At 53.0% G+C, this 19,175-nt stretch overlaps 1 protein-coding gene across 1 annotated transcript in view; it reads left to right on the top strand.

Moving 5' to 3' along the window:
• The window catches only part of dnmbp (dynamin binding protein), a 34,975-nt gene that overhangs the window by 12,719 nt on the left and 3,081 nt on the right, over nt 1–19,175 (top strand). The window contains exons 2-13 of the mRNA XM_078413338.1: nt 664–857; nt 2,104–2,203; nt 4,001–4,148; nt 5,459–5,476; nt 8,571–8,770; nt 9,306–9,436; nt 11,053–11,157; nt 12,203–12,331; nt 13,884–14,216; nt 15,694–15,873; nt 17,185–17,383; nt 18,588–19,126. Coding sequence (XP_078269464.1) covers nt 664–857; nt 2,104–2,203; nt 4,001–4,148; nt 5,459–5,476; nt 8,571–8,770; nt 9,306–9,436; nt 11,053–11,157; nt 12,203–12,331; nt 13,884–14,216; nt 15,694–15,873; nt 17,185–17,383; nt 18,588–19,126 — 2,276 coding nt within the window. The remainder of the gene's footprint in view (nt 1–663; nt 858–2,103; nt 2,204–4,000; nt 4,149–5,458; nt 5,477–8,570; nt 8,771–9,305; nt 9,437–11,052; nt 11,158–12,202; nt 12,332–13,883; nt 14,217–15,693; nt 15,874–17,184; nt 17,384–18,587; nt 19,127–19,175) is intronic.

Here is a 19,175-nt window from a genome sequence, read left to right as displayed (position 1 = left end):
GCTTCTGTACATTGTAATTAGTTTAGTGATACAGAGCTGAAACGGGCCCTTTGGCCCAGCGAGTCCGCACCGACCAGTGATCCCCACGGATTAACACTACCCTCCAAACACAAAGAACAACTTTACATTGACACCAAGACAATCAACCTGCAAACCTGTACGTCTTTGGCGTGTGGAAGGAAACCGAAGATCTCGGAGAAAACCCACGCAGGTCACGGGGAGCACGCAGGCAAGCACCCGTAGTCTGGGTCTCTGGCGCTGTGAGGCAGGACCTCTACTGCTGTGCTTTCGTGCTGCCCTTGTAAAGTATAAATTGGTAGTTTCAACATGGTAGTTTATAGACACAGCGTGGAATCGAGCTCTTCGGCCCACTGAGTCTGTGCCGACCAGTGATCACCCCGTACACTAGCACTATCCTACACACTAGGGACAATGTACAGAAACCAATTAACCTACGGACCTGTACGTCTTTGGAGCGTGGGAGGAAACCGGAGCACCTGGAGAAAACCCACGCGGTCATGGGAAGAACTTACAAACTCCACACAAAGACAGCACCCGATGTCAGGATGGAACCCAGGTGTCTGGCGCTGTGAGGCAGAGGATCTACCAGCTGCCTGCCCGTGTTGTTTAGTGACGGGGTGCTGATCCTTTGTGTCTCCCCAGACATGACGCTGCTTTCCACCGATATTGTCTCACCCGATCCACCGCCGGTCTCGGCCACCGCGGAGAAACCCGAGCAGAAGATGATGGAGAAGAGGGCCAAGGTTATCGAGGAGCTGCTGCAAACAGAGGCAGACTACATCAAGGACCTGGAGATGTGTGTGGAGAAAGTGCTCATCCCACTGCAGGATAAACAGGTGCGGCCCTCCCTCAATACAACCCGCCCCTCCCTCAATACAACCGCTCCCTCCCTCAATACAACCCGCCCCTCCCTCAATACAACCCGCCCCTCCCTCAATACAACCCGCCCCTCCCTCAATACAGCCCGCCCCTCCCTCAATACAGCCCGCCCCTCCCTCAATACAGCCCGCCCCTCCCTCAATACCGCCCATCCCTCCCTCAATACAGCCCGCCCCTCCCTCAATACAACCCGCCCCTCCCTCAATACAGCCCGCCCCTCCGTCAATACAGCCCGCCCCTCCCTCAATACAGCCCGTCCCTCCCTCAATACAACCCGCCCCTCCCTCAGAACAGCCCGCCCCTCCCTCAGTGCGGCACCCCATCAATACCACCCCTCCCACAGAGCGCATTCCCTCAGTCCCACCCCTCCCTCAGTACCGCCCCTCCCTCAGTACCGCCCCTCCCTCAGTACCGCCCCTCCCTCAGTACCGCCCCTCCCTCAGTACCCGCCCCTCCCTCAGTACCCGCCCTTCCCTCAGTACCGCCCCTCCCTCAGTAACCACTCCTCAGTATCGCCCCCTCCCTCAGTATCGCCCCCTCCCTCAGTACCGCCCCTCCCTCAGTACCGCCCCTCCCTCAGTATCGCCCCCTCCCTCAATACCGACCCTCCCTCAGTATCGCCCCCTCCCTCAGTATCGCCCCCTCCCTCAGTACCGCCCCTCCCTCAGTATCGCCCCCTCCCTCAGTCCCGCCCCTCCCTCGGTCCCGCCCCTCCCTCAGTATCGCCCCCTCCCTCAGTCCCGCCCCTCCCTCGGTCCCGCCCCTCCCTCAGTATCGCCCCCTCCCTCAGTACCATCCCTCCCTCAGTATGGCCCCTCAGTACCGTCCCTCCCTCAGTTTAGTTTACTTTAGAGACACAGCACGGTAACAGGCCTTTCGGCCCACCGAGTCTGCACCGATCAGCGATCCCCGCACATTGACACTATCCTATGCATACTCGGGACAAATTACATTTTTACCAAGCCAATTAACCTACGAACATGTACGTCTTGGAGTGTGGAAAGAAACCCCACGCAGTCACAGGGAGTACAAGCAGCACCCATAGTCAGGATCGAGCCGGCGTCTCGGGTGCTGAGAGCTCTGTAAGGCAGCAACTCTACCACGTTGTGTCCAGGTATCTCCTGCGGGTTGTCCTGGTGTGAGGGAGGTCGGGTCCAGCTTCCTCTCTCCCACAGTTAACGGTCTACCCCCTCTGCCCCTCAGCTGCAGCAGGTGGATTGCGAAGCTCTCTTTGGGAACATCCAGACCGTCATTGACATCTCCAGACGCTTTCTCGAGGAGCTAGAGGAAACGGACAGCATCGGTAAGATCTGCCTTCTTGTGGGTGCTGGCCTGGGTGGTGTGGGCCTGGCTTGGGAACGATCAATGGGACCATTCGGCCCCTCCAGCCCATTCTGTCAATCGCCATCAGCATTTGGTTCCCAGTGGAAATCAGAGAGGAGCAGACTTAACCATCCCTGACTGGCTCCAATCTTAAAGTCATCCTTTCAAAAACTCTTCACTGTATGTGTAGGAAGGAACTGCAGATGCTAGTTTACACCGAAGATAGACACAAAAAAGCTGGAGTAACTCAGCGGGTCAGGCAGCATCTCTGGTGGAAAGGAATAGGTGTCGTTTTGGATAGAGACCCTTCTTCAGACTGAGAGTCAGACACAAGATAAAGGGAATAACATTTAGTGCAAGATATAGTCTATTAAAGGTAGTTCAAAGTCTCCAATGTGGTAGATGGAAGGTCAAGCTCGCACTCTAGCTGGTGATAGGACGGTTCAGTTGCCTAATAACAGCTGGGAAGAATCTGTCCCTGAATCTGGAGGTGTGTGTCTTCACACTTCTGTACCTCTTACCTGATGGGAGAGGGGAGAAGATGGAGTGACTGTAGGAAAATAACTGCAGATGCTGGTACATATCGAAGGTATCACAAATGCTGGAGTAACTTAGCAGGTCAGGCAGCATCTAGGAGAGAAGGAATGGGTGACGTTTTGGGTCGAGACCCTTCTTCAGACTGATGTCAGGGGGGCGGGACAAAGAAAGGATATAGGTGGAGATAGTCAAGTCAAGTCAAGTCAATTTTATTTGTATAGCACATTTAAAAACAACCCACATTGACCAAAGTGCTGCACATCTGATTAGGAAAAAAAAAAAGAAACATACAGTGGCAGGCAGCCAAACACAACGGCGCGGCCACCTTGAACAAAATGTTTAACTAAAGCAGGAAGATAGAGGGAGAACTGGGAAAGGGGAGGGGGGAAAAAGAGAGACAGAGGAACTATCTAAAGTTGGAGAAGTCAATGTTCATACTGTTGGGCTGCAAGCTGCCCAAGCGAAATATGCTTGGGCGAAATATACTGCCCAAGCAAGCTATATATGCTTGGGCAAAATATACTGCCCAAGCAAGCTGCCCAAGCTGCAAGCTGCCCAAGCTGCAAGCTGCCCAAGCTGCAAGCTGCCCAAGCTGCAAGCTGCCCAAGCTGCAAGCTGCCCAAGCTGCAAGCTGCCCAAGCTGCAAGCTGCCCAAGCTGCAAGCTGCCCAAGCTGCAAGCTGCCCAAGCTGCAAGCTGCCCAAGCTGCAAGCTGCCCAAGCTGCAAGCTGCCCAAGCGAAATATGAGGTGCTGTTCCTCCAATTTCTGGTGAGCCTCACTGTGAGACTGTGTGTGTGTCTGATTTTCCACCATAATGTCACTTTCCTGCACTACAAATCCCTCAATTCTCTTAATAATTAACAGGCCATCGATTGTTGCATATGGCAGAGTAAATAGTTCAAAAAAGAACATAAAGTGCTGGGGTAACTCAGCGGGTCAGGCAGCCTCTCCAGAGAACATGAAGGGGTGATGTTTTGGGTCGGGACCCTTCGTCGGACTGATGCACACAGAGGGTGGTGGGTGCATGGAACGAGCTGCCACTGGAGGTAGTTTAGGCAGGTGCTACAACGGAATCTAAAAGACAGTTGGGCAGGTACATGGACAGGAAAGGTTTAGATGATCAGCCATGATCACATTGGATGGCGGTGCTGGCTCGAAGGGCCGAATGGCCTCCTCCTGCCCCTATTTTTCTATGTTTCTATTTCTTATGTTTCCATGGAACATGGCTGTGTCTTTGCAGGTCGGGTGTTCCTGTGCTACAGGAACGAGCTCCAGGACATGTACAACGTGTACTGTCAGAACCACGAGGATGCCATCGCCCTGCTGGAGGTGTACGAGAAAGACCGCGAGATCCAGGGGCACGTCAATGCCTGCCTGGATGGCCTCCGGTAAGCCTTGAGCCAGAGCAGGGTGTCAGCATCACACACAAAGGGAGGAAGCCTCCCACCACGGGTGGCCCAGATCCCCCCTCGCCCACGTAGCAAGTGAGGGCACCTCAGCAGCAGCTCATTGTCTGCAAAGATCCTGGATATGCTTTGTGTAGTTTAGAAACAAGGAACTGCGCAAATGGCACAAAGTGCTGGAGTAACTCAGCAGGCCAGGCAGCGTCTATGGAGTAACTCAGCAGGCCAGGCAGCGTCTCTGGAGTAACTCAGCAGGCCAGGCAGCGTCTATGGAGTAACTCGGTGGGCCACCAAACATCTCTGGAGTAACTCAGCAGGCCAGACAGCATCTCTGGAGTAACTCAACAGGCCAGACAGCATCTCTGGAGAACGCAGACTAATTCCCGAAGGGTCTCGACCCGACACGTCACCTATCCATGTTCTCCAGTAATGCTGCCTGACCCGCTGAGTTACTCCAGCGCTTTGTGTCCTTTCTTGGTAAAACGGCATCTGCAGTTCCTTGTTTCTACAGTCTGAAGCAACACCATTCTACGCTTCCCTAAAGGGACCCAGCCAGTTGACGTTTTTTTTCCTAACATGCACTTGCCGAGACGCGGGTCATTGGGGGAGGGAGTTTTGCATTTGTATAGCGCCTTGCAGGGAGTCCCACAGCGCTCGACAAAGTGCAGTGCTTTCTCTGAGGGTGGTCACTGTTGCAATGTGGGAAATGTTGCGGACAACTTGGGATCGGGGGGTGGGGGACGGGTGCTGGGGGACGGGTGGTCTGGGTATTTGCAAAAGGGTGGTCTGGGTTTTTTGGGTGGGAGGGGGGGGGTCTGGGTATTGGGGGGATGGGTGGCCTGGGTTTTGGGGACGGGGGGTCTGGGTTTTGGGGGGCGGATGTCTGAGTTTTGGGGGGACGGGGGTCTAGGTTTTTTTGGGGGAAGGGGGAGTCTGGGCTTTGGGGGATGGGGGTCTGGGTTTTGGGGGGACGGGGGTCTAGGTTTTTTTGGGGGAAGGGGGGGTCTGGGTTTTGGGGGATGGGGGTCTGGGTTTTGGGGGGACGGGGGTCTAGTTTTTTTTGGGGGAAGGGGGGGTCTGGGTTTTGGGGGATGGGGGTCTGGGTTTTGTGGGGAATGGGTGCAGTGGTTACTGGACAAACTGTGGGTGATTTGTGGGCATCGGGCGCAGTGTCCCGGAGGCGTGGGTCTGTGTCGCTGTTGGGTTTAAACTGTGGGAGCGCTGCTGTTCTTTCTCAGTAACTGACTTTTCTTCTCTCTGCACCGACCTGTTTGCCCCCCCCTCCCCCTCCACAGAACACTGTATCGTCAGTGGTAAGTCTGACCCTGCGACCTATCCCCCCCCCATCCCCACCACCTGCTTGTGCATCCTCCCCTCCCCTCCCCCCCCCTCCCCTCCCCTCCCCTCTGCTTCCCTCCTCTCCCCCACTGTGATCCCCTAAGCCGGGAACTCAAATTTCACTGTACCTTAATTGGCACATGTGACAATAAATTGACCTTGAAACCTTGTACCTGCAGTGGCGTCATCGCCATCTGAGAGGGTGTTTCCACTAGTGGGAGAGTCTAAACCAGAGGCCACAGCCTCAGAATAATAGGACGTACCTTTAGAAAGGAGATGAGGATGGATTTCTTTAGTCAGAGGGTGGTAAATCTGTGGAATTCATTACCACTGTTGGCTGTGGAGGCCAAGGCAATGGATATTTTTAAGGTGGAGATTGATAGGTTCTTGATTAGTGAGGGCGTCTGGGGTTATGGGGAGAAGGCAGGAGAATGGGGTTGGGAGGGAGAGATGGATCAGCCATGATTGAATGGCAGAGTAGACATGATGGGCCGAATGGCCTAATTCTGTTCCTACGACATGCTCATGAATGGATGGAGCTGGGGAGGGGGTGAGGGGAGGGGGGGGGCAATGTGTGTGGGGAGCAGGGGAGAGTTTCATTTAGTTGAGAGATGCAGCACGGAAGCTGGCCATTCGGCCCACCGAGTCCACGCCAACCAGCGATCCCCACACACTAAAACTATCCTGCGCACGCTTTTACAATTCTACCAAGCCGATTAGCTGACAAACCTGTACGTTTTTGGAGTGCGGGAGGAAACCGGAGTTCCCGGAGAAAACCCACACGGGTCACGGGAGAAACGTACAAACTCCGTACAGGCAGCACCGATAGTCAGGATCGTACCTGGGTCTCTCGTGCCGTAAGGCAGCAACTCTGCCCCTTTCAGTCAGTCAGGGTGAAATGATTGAAGAGGCTGCTCTTCGCTTTCTAGCTCCACTTCAGTCCCACCATCCCCAACTTCGAGCATCCAGTGTGTAGGGGAGTGGGTAGAGCAGGGGATGTCCTGGTTGGGTTGCTCCTGGCTGGGCATTCGTGAGATAGCCAGGCCCAAGTGGGCTCTGCCCGGGCCGGCTGCCCGGGCCGGCTGCCTGCACCTTTACCGGGGCTACGTCCGTGCCCGGGTGTCCCCTGAAACAGAACAGGCGTTGCCCGCGGGCACCATGGAGGGGTTCCAGGACCCCTGGGCACTGCGGGAATCGAATGTTTCCTGGATCAGGATTGTAATCCAGTAATTTGATGTTTAGTTGTAAAGAATGCTTGGCAATTCTGTATTATGGTGGTGGCTATGGTTTTGTTATAGTTTGTTGTATAAATAGTATTTTTAATAATTGAATAAATTTAATTTAATTTTCAGAGAGCAAGCAAGAAATGGAAAGCAAGAAAAAGAAAGGAGAGAGAGAGAGAGAGAAAAGTCAGTAAGAAAAAGAGAGAGAGAAAGAAAAAGTCAGTAAGAAAAAGAAAGAGAGAGAGAGAAAAAGTCAGTAAGAAAAAGAAAGAGAGAGAGAGAAAAAGTCAGTAAGAAAAAGAAAGGTAAGGGGAGGGGGGGGGGGGTGTAAATTACAGCAATGGTTCCTAGTCACAAAAGGCAGTTGAGTGGAGTAGACAGAGTTTTTCCCCATGGCTGAGGTGTAATTATTTCAGCAGTGGGTTTCCCTGTAGTCATCAAAGGTAAAAAGCAAGGAGGGTGGCAGCAAGAGGGGTGGAGAGGGAGGGAGGGAGGGAGTCTGTGTTTTGCCCCCCCCTTGCCCTCCCCCCTCACCTGCATTGCCCCCCCCCCCCCCCCTCAACCGCCTGTTCCCTGAAAGTCCAACCCGCATGGCACAATTCCCACTCCCACATTCCCACTGCGATTCACAAAATATCCCCGGGACTCATCCCCGCCTCCCGCCCCCATTAACAGCCCGGCTCAGTGTAACAAACCCGCCCTGCAGTTTTCCTCTCCGCACCAGTCCAGTGTGTTTCCCATCCTAACAAAGTTTGCACCAAACCCATTAACCCGCTTCTGCCCCCACCCCCGTGTGTTTCCCGGTCTGTTTTTGCCGACCAGTATCGCTGGTGTTGATCGACTGATAACGCTGGACTCCGTGATCCAGTGTGTGATTCATTCCCTGTGCCTGACGGCTTCTTCACATGAGCTCCCTCTACACTGTCCCACCACACACTCCCAGTAGACACAGAGTGAAGCCCCCATCCACACTGTCCCCATCACACACTCCCAGTAGATACAGAGCGAAGCTCCCTCTACACTGTCCCACCACACACTGCCAGTAGATACCGAGTGAAGCTCCCCTCTACACTGTCCCACCACACACTGCCAGTAGATACCGAGTGAAGCTCCCTCTACACTGTCCCACCACACACTGCCAGTAGATACAGAGTGAAGCTCCCTCTACACTGTCCCATCACACACTGCCAGTAAACACAGAGTGAAGCCCCCATCTACACTGTCCCACCACACACTCCCAGTAGATACAGAGTGAAGCCCCCATCTACACTGTCCCACCACACACTCCCAGTAGATACAGAGTGAAGCCCCCATCTACACTGTCCCACCACACACTCCCAGTAGATACAGAGTGCAGCTCCCTCTACACTGTCCCATCCACACACTGCCAGTAAACACAGAGTGAAGCCCCCATCTACACTGTCCCACCACACACCTCCCAGTAGATACAGAGTGCAGCCCCCATCCACACTGTCCCACTGATGGGAGTGTGTGGCGGGACAGTGTAGAGAGACATCCTGATGATAAGATTTGCCACTCACTACAAACCTCCGTCCCCTTCCCCCTCCGTTCCCTATGAAACCTTTCTCATTTAGCTATTTATATAAATCCTTTTGGAAAGTTACTGTCGAGTCAGCAGCCACATTAACGTCCTGCGAGGTTTAGTTTAGATTAGTTTAGAGGTACAGGCCCTTTGGTTCACTGAGTCCGCGCCGACCAGTGATCACCCCGTGCACTAGAACTACCCCGCACACTAGGGACAATTTACAATTTTACCAAAGCCAATTAACCAAGAAACCTGTACGACTTTTTAATTTTTAATGCAACATTTTTCTTGCAAACCCAGGGGCAAAATGAACTACATTAACCTGGGCTCATTCCTGATCAAGCCAGTACAGAGGGTGATGAGGTACCCACTGCTGCTGTCAGAGCTGCTGAACACCACCCCAGAGAGACACCATGACAGGAAGCTGCTGGAGGAGGCCGTGATCGCCATCAAGGACCTCAATGTCAACATCAATGAGAACAAGCGACGCAAGGACATGGGTAAGGATCCGTCTCCCCATCTCTCCCCGCCCTCTCCCAGCACCCCCCTCTCCCAGCACCCCCCTCTCCCCGCCTCTCCCTGCCCCCCCCTCTCCCCGCCTGCCCCCCCCCCTCTCCCCGCCCCCCCCATCTCCCAGCCCCCCCTCTCCCCGCCCCCCCCTCTCCCCGACCCCCCCTCTCCCCGACCCCCCCTCTCCCCGACCTCCCCGACTTCCCCGACCCCCCCTCTCCCCGACCCCCCCTCTCCCCGACCCCCCCTCTCCCCAGCCCCCCCTCTCCCCGCCCCCCCTCTCCACTCTCCCCACCCCCCCCTCTCCCTGCCCCCCCATCTCCCCGCCCCCCCTCTCCCCCCGCCCCCCCCCCCTCTCCCCGCCCCCCTCTCCTCGCCCCCCCCTTTCCTCGCCCCCCCATCTCCCCGCCCCCTCCTCTCCCCCCCTCCTCTCCCCCCCCCCCATCTCCCTGCCCCCCCCCCACGCCAAACCCTCTCCCCCCTCCCCATACACTAAACTTTTTGCATTGCTGTGTCTTTTTGCAGTGCTGAAGTATCGCAAAGGTGATGAGGACTCACTGATAGACAAGATCTCCAAGTTAAGCATGCACTCCATCATAAAGAAATCAAACCGTGTCAGCAGTCACCTCAAACACCTCACCGGCTTAGCTCCCCAGGTAAGACTTGGACCTCTCGATCCTAGACTCATGTCTGAACTCTGATCAATGGTGGTCAATGATAGATTTGAGTTTGAGTTTAGTTTAATGTCACAGGTACAGTGGAAAGCTTTTGTTGCATTCTAACCAGTCAGTGGAAAGACTATACATGATTACAATCGAGCCGTCCACAGTGTACAGATACAGAATAAAGGGAATAACATCAAAAGCATTTAGTGCAAGATAAAGTTCAGTAAAGTCTGATCAAAGGTAGTACAAGGGTCTCCAATGAGGTAGATAATAGCTAAGGACAGCTCTGTTGTTGTTGGTAGGATGGTTCAGTTGCCTGAAAACAGCTGGGGGAAAAACTGTCCCTGAATCTGGAGGTGTGCGTTTTCACACTTCTGCACCTCTTGCGTGATGGGAGAGGGGAGAAGAGGGAGTGACCGGCCGGGGTGAGACTGGTGTTGATTATGCTGGTGGCCTTGCGGAGGCAGCGTGAGGTGTAGATGGAGTCAATGGAAGGGAGGTTGGTTTGTGCGATGATCTGGGCTGCGTCCACAATTCTCTGCAAATTCTTGCGTTTTTGGATGGAGCTGTTCCCAAACCAAACTGTGATGCGTCCCGATAAAATGCCTTCTAGGGCGCATCTGTAGAAGTTGGTGAGAGTTGCTTCCAATGAAACTTCCAGCAGTCATTTCATTGGCTGTAGGAGCTGTGCAGGTAGAAGCTCCATTAAAACACAAACGTTGCATTCCTGAGGAACCTCGCCCTATAGAGGATCTCGTTGTGAAAACTGTTACACCGAAGACAGACACAAAGATAGACACGAAGATGCTTGTGTAAATCAGCGGGACTGGCAGCGTCTCTGGAGAAAAGGAGTAGGTGAAGCTATACTCTGAAGGAAGGTCTCGGCCCGAAATGTCACCCTATTCCTTTTTCTCCAGAGATGCCGCCCGAACCGCTGAGTTACTCCAGCATTTTATGTCTGTCCGCATTATGAAAACTAGTGTATTAATTAGAGGCCAGACCGGCAAAAACAAAATTATTTCTCCCCACAGATTTCCAAACGGTCATTTCAATAGATAGAACATAGTACAGGAACAGGCCCTTCGGCCCACAAGGTCTGTACCGAACATGATGCACAGTCCAATTCTTATTTGCCTGCACCTAATCCATTCCCTGCATATCCATGTGCCTGTCCAAAAAGCCAAGAACTAGAAGTGTACAAAATCATGAAGGAATTAGATTGGATGAATGCACAGTGACTTACCCAAAGTAGGGGAATCAAGAACCAGCGGACATAGGTTCAATGTGTGACAGGGGAAAGATTTAATAAGAACCTGAGGGGCAACATTTTCACACTGAGGATGTTAGGTGTGTGTGGAACGAGCTGCAAGAGGAGGTAGTCGAGGCAGGTATAATATGCAACTACATTTAAATGTACAACAACATTTAAAAGACATTTTGGACCGAGACATGGATAGGATGGATTTAGAGGGACATGGGCTGAATGCGGGCAGGTGGGACGTGTAGATCAGGCATGGACGAGTTGTGCAGAACGGCCTGTTTCCGGATTTATTTTCCTAAACTGCGTCCAAATTCATCTCTCCCTCCATTCCTCTCTCCTCCTCCAGATCAGGAACGAGGTGTTTGAGGAGGTGGAACGGAGGTTCCGTGAGCAAGAGCGGCTGATCAAGAACTTTATCCGGAACATCTCCCTCTACCTGCAGCACCTGAGGGTGAGCCTGCGGCAGGTTGCTAACACGGGGGGTGGGGTGGGAACCACTGAGACCTTGCGTCAAACTCAACGTAGCTGGGCTTAGGAAGGCCTAGGTTGTGGGGCAGGTATGGACGGACAGGGGAAGGAGTCTGAAGGACTGATGGGGGAATGGGTTTGAGGGACGGACAAGGGCAGGTGGGGGAAAGTGTTTGAAAGATGGTCGGGGACCAGGGAAGGGGTTTGAGGGACAGACAAGGACTGACTGGGGAAGGGGTTTGAGGGACGCTTAGCGACGAGGGAAGGAGTTTGTAAAATGGACAGGGATGGGGGAAGGATTTGAGAGAAGTCGGGGAAGTGTTTTGAGGACGGACAGTTGTTGAGGTAGTGACAGGGATGGGGAAGGAATTTGAGGGACGGATGGGGGGGAAAGGGTTGAGAGATGGACAGTGGCGGGGGAAGGAATTTGATGGGACGGCCGGGGGGAGGGTTTGAGGGGAAGGCGGGATCGGGTTTGGCGGTTTTAGGGGCCGCTGTAGGGAGCCACTCCAGTCTGCTGAAGACCAGAGAGTGCCTGAGGGCAGGGTCCTGGACACCAGCCCGCAGGTCCCCACCACCCACCCCTCTGTCCTGGGCCTCTTCCACTGTCAGAGTGAGACCACACGCACAATAGGGGAACAGCGCCTCATATTCCGCTTGGGTAGCTTACAACTCAACGGTATGAATGTCAGAAGAAGGATCGCGTCCCGAAACGCTGTCCGTCTATTTCTCTCCACTGATGCTGCCTGGCCCCTTGTTCCTCTAGAACTTTGTGTCCGTTTTTGACAATAAACTTGACTTGACTTGGCTTGACCTGCAGGTGGCTCCAGGTTGGATACCAAGCATTGGTCGGCACAAAGGCAATTTGGAACGAGCAATAAATCTTTACTGACACTAACACCTCGTGAGCTAATAAAAAGAGTCTTAAAACCTTTTCATTCGGTCACACCTTAATTCACAGGAATCTTAGGAATCTTCCATCGCTGAGTCCCTAATTTTCCTTTTATCCCCCCCCTCCCAACCCCCAGGACTCTGCGTCGGTGAAGGTTCTGGCAGCCATGAGCATCCTGGACATGTACGGAGAGAAGAGCCAGACCAACCTGGAGTGCTACCAGCGGGCACAGCGCCTCATCAGCGACAGCCTCTTCAACGACTTTGTAAGTACGGTGACGGAGCCTCCAATGAACTCCGCAACGCTGCTGGCTCGGCGCTAACAGGGCCGCAAGGCCAGGAGGAACTATTTCTACAGAGCTGACAGACTGGGGAAAGGCTTGTGGGGTGGAAACAGACTGTAAAGTGCAGATGGCTTCACTGGAAGGGAGGTTGGTTTGCTGAGGGAGGGTTTGTGTGGTGGAAACAGACAGAACGCGTTTGTAGGACGCACACAGACTGGGGAAGGGTTTGTATGGTGTACACAGGCTGATTGGGGAAAGGTTTGTGGAATGGACACAAACTGATTGGGGAAGGGTTTGTGGAATGGACACGGACTGATTGGGGAAGGGTTTGTGGAATGGACACGGACTGATTGGGGAAGGGTTTGTGGAATGGACACGGACTGATTGGGGAAGGGTTTGTGGAATGGACACGGACTGATTGTGGAAGGGTTTGTGGAATGGACACGGACTGATTGGGGAAAGGTTTGTGGAATGGACACGGACTGATTGGGGAAGGGTTTGTGGAATGGACACGGACTGATTGGGGAAGGGTTTGTGGAATGGACACGGACTGATTGGGGAAGGGTTTGTGGGATGGACACGGACTGATTGGGGAAGGGTTTGTGGGATGGACGCGGACTGATTGGGGAAGGGTTTGCGTGGAGTTCTCCCTGTGACCCCGTGGGTTTCCTCCGGGTGCTCTGGTGTCCTCCCATGCTCCAAAGACGTGCAGTTTTGTAGGTTAATTGGCCCTGCAAATCATCCCTAGTGTGAATGGTGATTGCGCAGAATTGGTGGGATGAAGCCCTGTTTCCACGTTGTATCTTTAAACTAAACTAAATTAAGTGTGCAGCGATGAAATCCACAGATTCACCAATCAGTGGCGAAAGAATTTTCTCCTTGTGTTTAGAGTCATACAGCATGGAAACAGGCCCTTTGGCCTGACTTGCCAACACCGACCAACATGTCCCATCTGCACTGGTTCCACCTGCCTGCGTCTAAACCTGACCTCTCCAGAGATGCTGCCTGACCCGCTGAGTTACTCTAACTGTTAGTGTCTATCTTCGGTGTAACCAGGCATCTGCAGTTCCTTCCTACACTATCCATGTACCTGTCAAATTGTCTCTTAAACATTGTGATAGCACCAGCCTCAACTACCTCCTCCGGCAGCTCGTTCCATATACCCGCCACCCATTATGTCAGAAAGTTACCCCTCGGGTTTCTATTAAATCTTTCCCCCCCCCCGTCAACTTAAACCTATGTCCTCTAGTCCTTGATTCCCCTATTCTGGGTAAAAGACTCTGTGCATTTACCCAATCTATTCCTTTGATGGAAGATAGACACAAAATGCTGGATTAACTCGGGCAGAATCTGGATAGGGCGACGTTTTGAGTTGAGGCCCTTCTTCAGACATTCCTCTCCTGATTTTATACAGCTCCATAAGATCACCCCTCATCCTCCTGCGCTCCAAGGAATAGAGTCCTAGCCTGCTCCAAATGTGTTTTAAATGCGGTGACAATACCTGCACCTGATGGTGTCTCGTTCCCCCGAGCAGAAGGAGAGGGCAGAGTGGTTGGTGATCGGCCCACTGACCCAGCTGCTGGGCATGTGTGCCGGCCCTCACAAGCTGATGATCAAACGCTTCGACAAGCTGCTGGACTTCCACAACTGCAAGGAGCGGGCGGAAAGGCTGAAGGACAAGAGGACGCTGGACGAGCTGCAAGCCGCCAAGAACAACTACGAGGCCCTCAACGCCCAGCTGCTGGACGACATGCCCCGCTTCCACAGGAGCGCAGAGGAGCTCTTCTTGGGCTGTGTGCAGGGCTTTGCAGAGGCTCACCACCGCTTTGTGGGGGCAACGCTGGCAGAACTCCTGCCCCTGTCACAGGTAAGAGACAGAGGCACGGCTGACATGCCTGCAGCCCGCGGTTTGCTTTACTTTAGTTTGCTTTACTTTCGTTCAGTTAGTTCAGTTTAGTTCACTTTACTTTAGTCTGCTTTAGTTTAGTCTGCTTTGGGTTGGTCTGCTTTGGTTTGGTCTGCTTTGGGTTGGTCTGCTTTGGGTTGGTCTGCTTTGGTTTGGTCTGCTTTGATTTGGTCTGCTTTGGTTTAGACAATAGACAATAGGTGCAGGAGTAGGCCATTCGGCCCTTCGAGCCAGCACCACCATTCAATGTGATCATGGCTGATCATTCTCAATCAGTACCCCGTTCCTGCCTTCTCCCCATACCCCCTGACTCCGCTATCCTTAAGAGCTCTATCTAGCTCTCTCTAAAATGCATGCAGAGAATTGGCCTCCACTGCCTTCTGAGGCAGAGAATTCCACAGATTTACAACTCTGACTGAGTTCTAAATGGCCTATCCCTTATTCTTAAACTGTGGCCCCTGGTTCTGGACTCCCACAACATTGGGAACATGTTTCCTACCTCTAACATGTCCAACCCCTTAAAAATCTTATATGTTTCGATAAGATCCCCTCTCATCCTTCTAAATTCCAGTGTATACAAGCCTTGTCGCTCCAGTCTTTCAACATACGACAGTCCCGCCATTCCGGGAATTAACCTAGTAAACCTACGCTGCACGCCCTCAATAGCAAGAATATCCTTCCTCAAATTTGGAGACCAAAACTGCTTTGGTTTAGTCTGCTTCAGTTTAACCTGCTTCCGTTTAGTTTGCTCGAGTTCAGATTATCTTGGGTCAGCTAGCATCTCTGGAGCACGTGGACAGATGACGTTTTGGGTCGGATTCCATCTTCGGGCTGGATTAGTTTACCTGGGCATCGTGTTTGACTCGGATGCAGTGGGCTGTAGGATCTGAACCTGTGCTGTACGAGCAGCTGCCTCGGCAAGGCCACCAGCATAATCAAAGACCAGCCTCACCCCAATCACTCTCTCGCACACCTCCAGATTCAGGCACAGCCACTTCCCAGCTGTTCTCAGGCAACTGAACAGTCCTATCGTCACCTAGAGAGCGGTCCTGACCCCTCATCTACCTCATTGGAGACCCTTGGACTATCTTTGATTGGACTATACTGGACTTTATCTTGCACTAAATGCTATTCCCTTTATCCTGTATCTGTACACTGTGGACGGCTCGATTGTAATCACATTTGGTCTTTTTGCTGACTTTATAGCACGAGACAATAAGCTTTTCACTGTACCTCGGTACACGTGACAATAAACTAAACTTTATCTTGCACTAAACGTTATTCCCTTTATCCTGTATCTGTACACCGTGGACGGCTTGATTGTAATCATGTATAGTCTTTCCGCTGACTGGATAGCGTGCAACAAGAAGGTTTTTCACTGTACCTCCTCTGTACACGTGACGATAAACTAAACTGTGTTCTCTGTTCTGCGTTCCAGTTGATTTCGTTGGTGAGCAAGGACACCACCATCGTGGCCTCTTTCCAGGAGCAGCACAATAAGGCCATGCTGCTGCTCCAAGCCTTCAGCTTCTTCCCAGACTCCCTCCCTCTCCCCAGAAAGCCCTTCGAGCGCAAGACCACCGAGCGGCAGTCCACAAGATGGCAGATGTCCACGTTGGTAAGCCTTGCCCTGTCCACACTCACCGACAGGCTCTCTCTCGCATCACCCCCGTGGTTCGGCCAGAGGGTGGTGAATCTGTGGAATTCATTGCCACAGACGGCTGTGGAGGCCAAGTCAGTGGGTATTTTTAAGGCAGAGATTGACAGATTCTTGAATAGTGCGGATGTCAGGGGTAATGGGGAGAAGGCAGGAGAATGGGGTTGAGATGGGAAAGATAGATCAGCCACGATTGAATGGCAGAGTAGACTTCAGGGGCCAAATGGCCTAATTCTGCTCCTATTCACTTATAAGGGACTATTGATAGAGAAGTTGGGGCTGGTTTAGTTTAGTTTAGAGATACAGGGTGGGAACGGGCCCTTCGACGCGCCGAGTCCGTGCTGACCTGCGATCGCCCGTATACTAGATCTATGTTATCCGAGTTTCCAATCATATACGCAAAGGGCAATTTTTACAGGAGCCAATTAACCTACAAACCCGCACGTCTTTGGAATATGGGAGGAAATGGGAGCACCACAGGGAGAATGTACAATCTCCATACAGACAGCACCCGTAGTCAGGGTCAAACCGGGGTCTCTGGGGCTGTGAGGCAGTAACTCTTCCACTGCACCACTGTTTACGGTCTCGACCCGAAACGTCACCCATTCCTTCTCTCCAGAGATGCTGCCTGTCCCAATGAGTTACTCCAGCATTTTGTGTGCCTATCCGGTTTACTTTACTTCAGTTTAGCTTAATTTACTTTATTTTAATTTAGTATACTTTGCTTTGGTTTAGACAATAGACAATAGGTGCAGGAGTAGGCCATTCGGCCCTTCGAGCCAGCACCACCATTCAATGTGATCATGGCTGATCATTCTCAATCAGTACCCCGTTCCTGCCTTCTCCCCATACCCCCTGACTCCGCTATCCTTAAGAGCTCTATCTAGCTCTCTCTTGAATGCATTCAGAGAATTGGCCTCCACTGCCTTCTGAGGCAGAGAATTCCACAGATTCACAACTCTCTGACTGAAAAAGTTTTTCCTCATCTCTGTTCTAAATGGCCTACCCCTTATTCTTAAACTGTGGCCCCTTGTTCTGGACTCCCCCAACATTGGGAACGTGTTTCCTGCCTCTAACGTGTCCAACCCCTTAATAATCTTATACGTTTCGATAAGATCCCCTCTCATCCTTCTAAATTCCAGTGTATACAAGCCTGGTCGCTCCAGCCTTTCAACATATGACCGAGTTTTTCATTGTCACTGGGAGGTTGTGTCTGTCTCCGTGCTCCATGACTGTATGACATCCAACAGTGTTGCTCTTCCCTCTCTCCAGCCCCTTGCCACGTTCCAGACGGGGGAACAGCGAGCATCCCTGTTGGCGAAGTACGAGCCGGACAAGCTGTACCAGGCCGACCGCAACTTCAACGCTGCCCAGGAGCTCGACGTCTCTCTGCTGGAAGGAGGCCTGGTGGGAGTCATTAAACAGCAAGATCCCATGGGCAGCCCGAACCGCTGGCTGGTGGACAATGGGGGTAGGGGCCGACTGCCTTTTGTTCTGGAGATACGCCGCGGGAAACAGGCCCTTCGGCCCACCGAGTCCGTGCCGACAACCCATCACGCATTCACACTAGTTTAGTTTAGCTCATACCTTATAGGGGCGGAATTAGGCCATTCCGCCCATCAAGTACTGGATAGACTGGGCTTGTACTCGCTGGAATTTAGAAGACTGAGGGGGGATCTTATAAAAACATATAAAATTCTTAAGGGGTTGGAGAGGCTAGATGCGGGAAGATTGTTCCCGATGTTGGGGGAGTCCAGAACCAGGGGTCACAGCTTAAGGATAAGGGGGAAGTCTTTTAGGACCGAGATGAGAAAACATTTCTTCACACAGAGAGTGGTGAGTCTGTGGAATTCTCTGCCATAGAAGGTAGTTGAGGCCAGTTCATTGGCTATATTTAAGAGGGAGTTAGATGTGGCCCTTGTGGCTAAAGGGATCAGGGGGTATGGAGAGAAGGCAGGTACAGGTTACTGAGCTGGATGATCAGCCATGATCATATTGAATGGTGGTGCAGGCTCGAAGGGCACGCTTCCACATTGTATCTGTAAATTATCACTGATAGTGAGAAGCCTGGATACAGTGGATATGGAGAGGATGTTTCCACTAGTGGGAGAGTCTAGGACCAGAGGTCATAGCCTTAGAATAAATGGACGTACCTTTAGAAAGGAGATGAGGAGGAATTACTTTAGTCTTAGGGCGGAGAATTTGTGGAATTCACGACCACAGACGGCTGTGGAGGCCGTTATTGGGTATTTTTAAGGCGAACATCAACAGATTTTTGATTAGTGCGGGTGTCAGGGGTTATGGGGAGAAGGCAGGAGAATGGGGTTGTGAGGGGAAGACAGATCAGCCATGATTAAATAGCGGAGTAGACTTGGAAACATAGAAAATAGGTAGGAGAAAGGTCTGGTATTTGTCGGTGGGGTCATGGTCCAGGGATAGGTAGGAAGAGGTGTCTGAGAGTTGTCGTCTGGCCTCGGTCCGGTAGTTCCAGGGATAGGTAGGAAGAGGTGTCTGAGAGTTGTCGGTTCCAGGGATAGGTAGGAAGATAGACACAAAGTGCTGGAGTGAGTCAGAAGGTCGGGCGTCGTCTCTGGAGAGGAGTGGGCGGTGTTTCGGGTTGAGGCCGTTCTTGCTTTGCCTTGTGTGACCCCCGCTGCCTGTTGTTTCCCCTGCAGTGATGAAGGGCTTTGTGTACAGCTCCTTCCTGAAGCCGTACAACCCGCGTTGCAGCCACTCGGACATCTCGGTGGGAAGCCACTCCTCCAACGAGTCTGGCTACGGCGGCTCCTCGCCGGTGATCTCGCGGCAGAACAGCACCTCGGCCGTGGCGGTCGACCACTCCAGCGGCGCCGTCTCGTACTCCGCCCCTCCGCCGGCGCCCGTCACCGTGGACGCTCCGGGCCCCGCCACCCCCAGGGCGGGGGGGGCGCAGAGGGCGAGCGGTGGGCAGGGGCAGGGGCAGGGGCTGGGGCAGGTCGTGGCCGAGCCTTCCCCCCGGCCCCCAGCCCTGGCCTGCCGCTCCAACACCTTCGAACACTCATCGACAGCGACCTCTCGGCGGCCCAAGGATTCCTACTCCACGGTGCAGCCCAAACGCTCCGGGCTGATGGATTACTCCCTGCCCAGGAAAAACAGGGAATGCCGACGGGTGCTACGCCGGGCCTCATCGCAGGAGGGCTACCTGGAGAGCAACAGCTTTGACCACGGGCAGCAGGTAACTCCTGGGACACTCTGGGTGAGAGAGCTTACACTGGCACGGTGGC

Source organism: Rhinoraja longicauda, chromosome 16, assembly GCF_053455715.1.
Source record: "Rhinoraja longicauda isolate Sanriku21f chromosome 16, sRhiLon1.1, whole genome shotgun sequence".
Classification (NCBI taxonomy): domain Eukaryota; kingdom Metazoa; phylum Chordata; class Chondrichthyes; order Rajiformes; family Arhynchobatidae; genus Rhinoraja; species Rhinoraja longicauda.
This window is presented reverse-complemented; position numbering and strand designations above follow the sequence as displayed.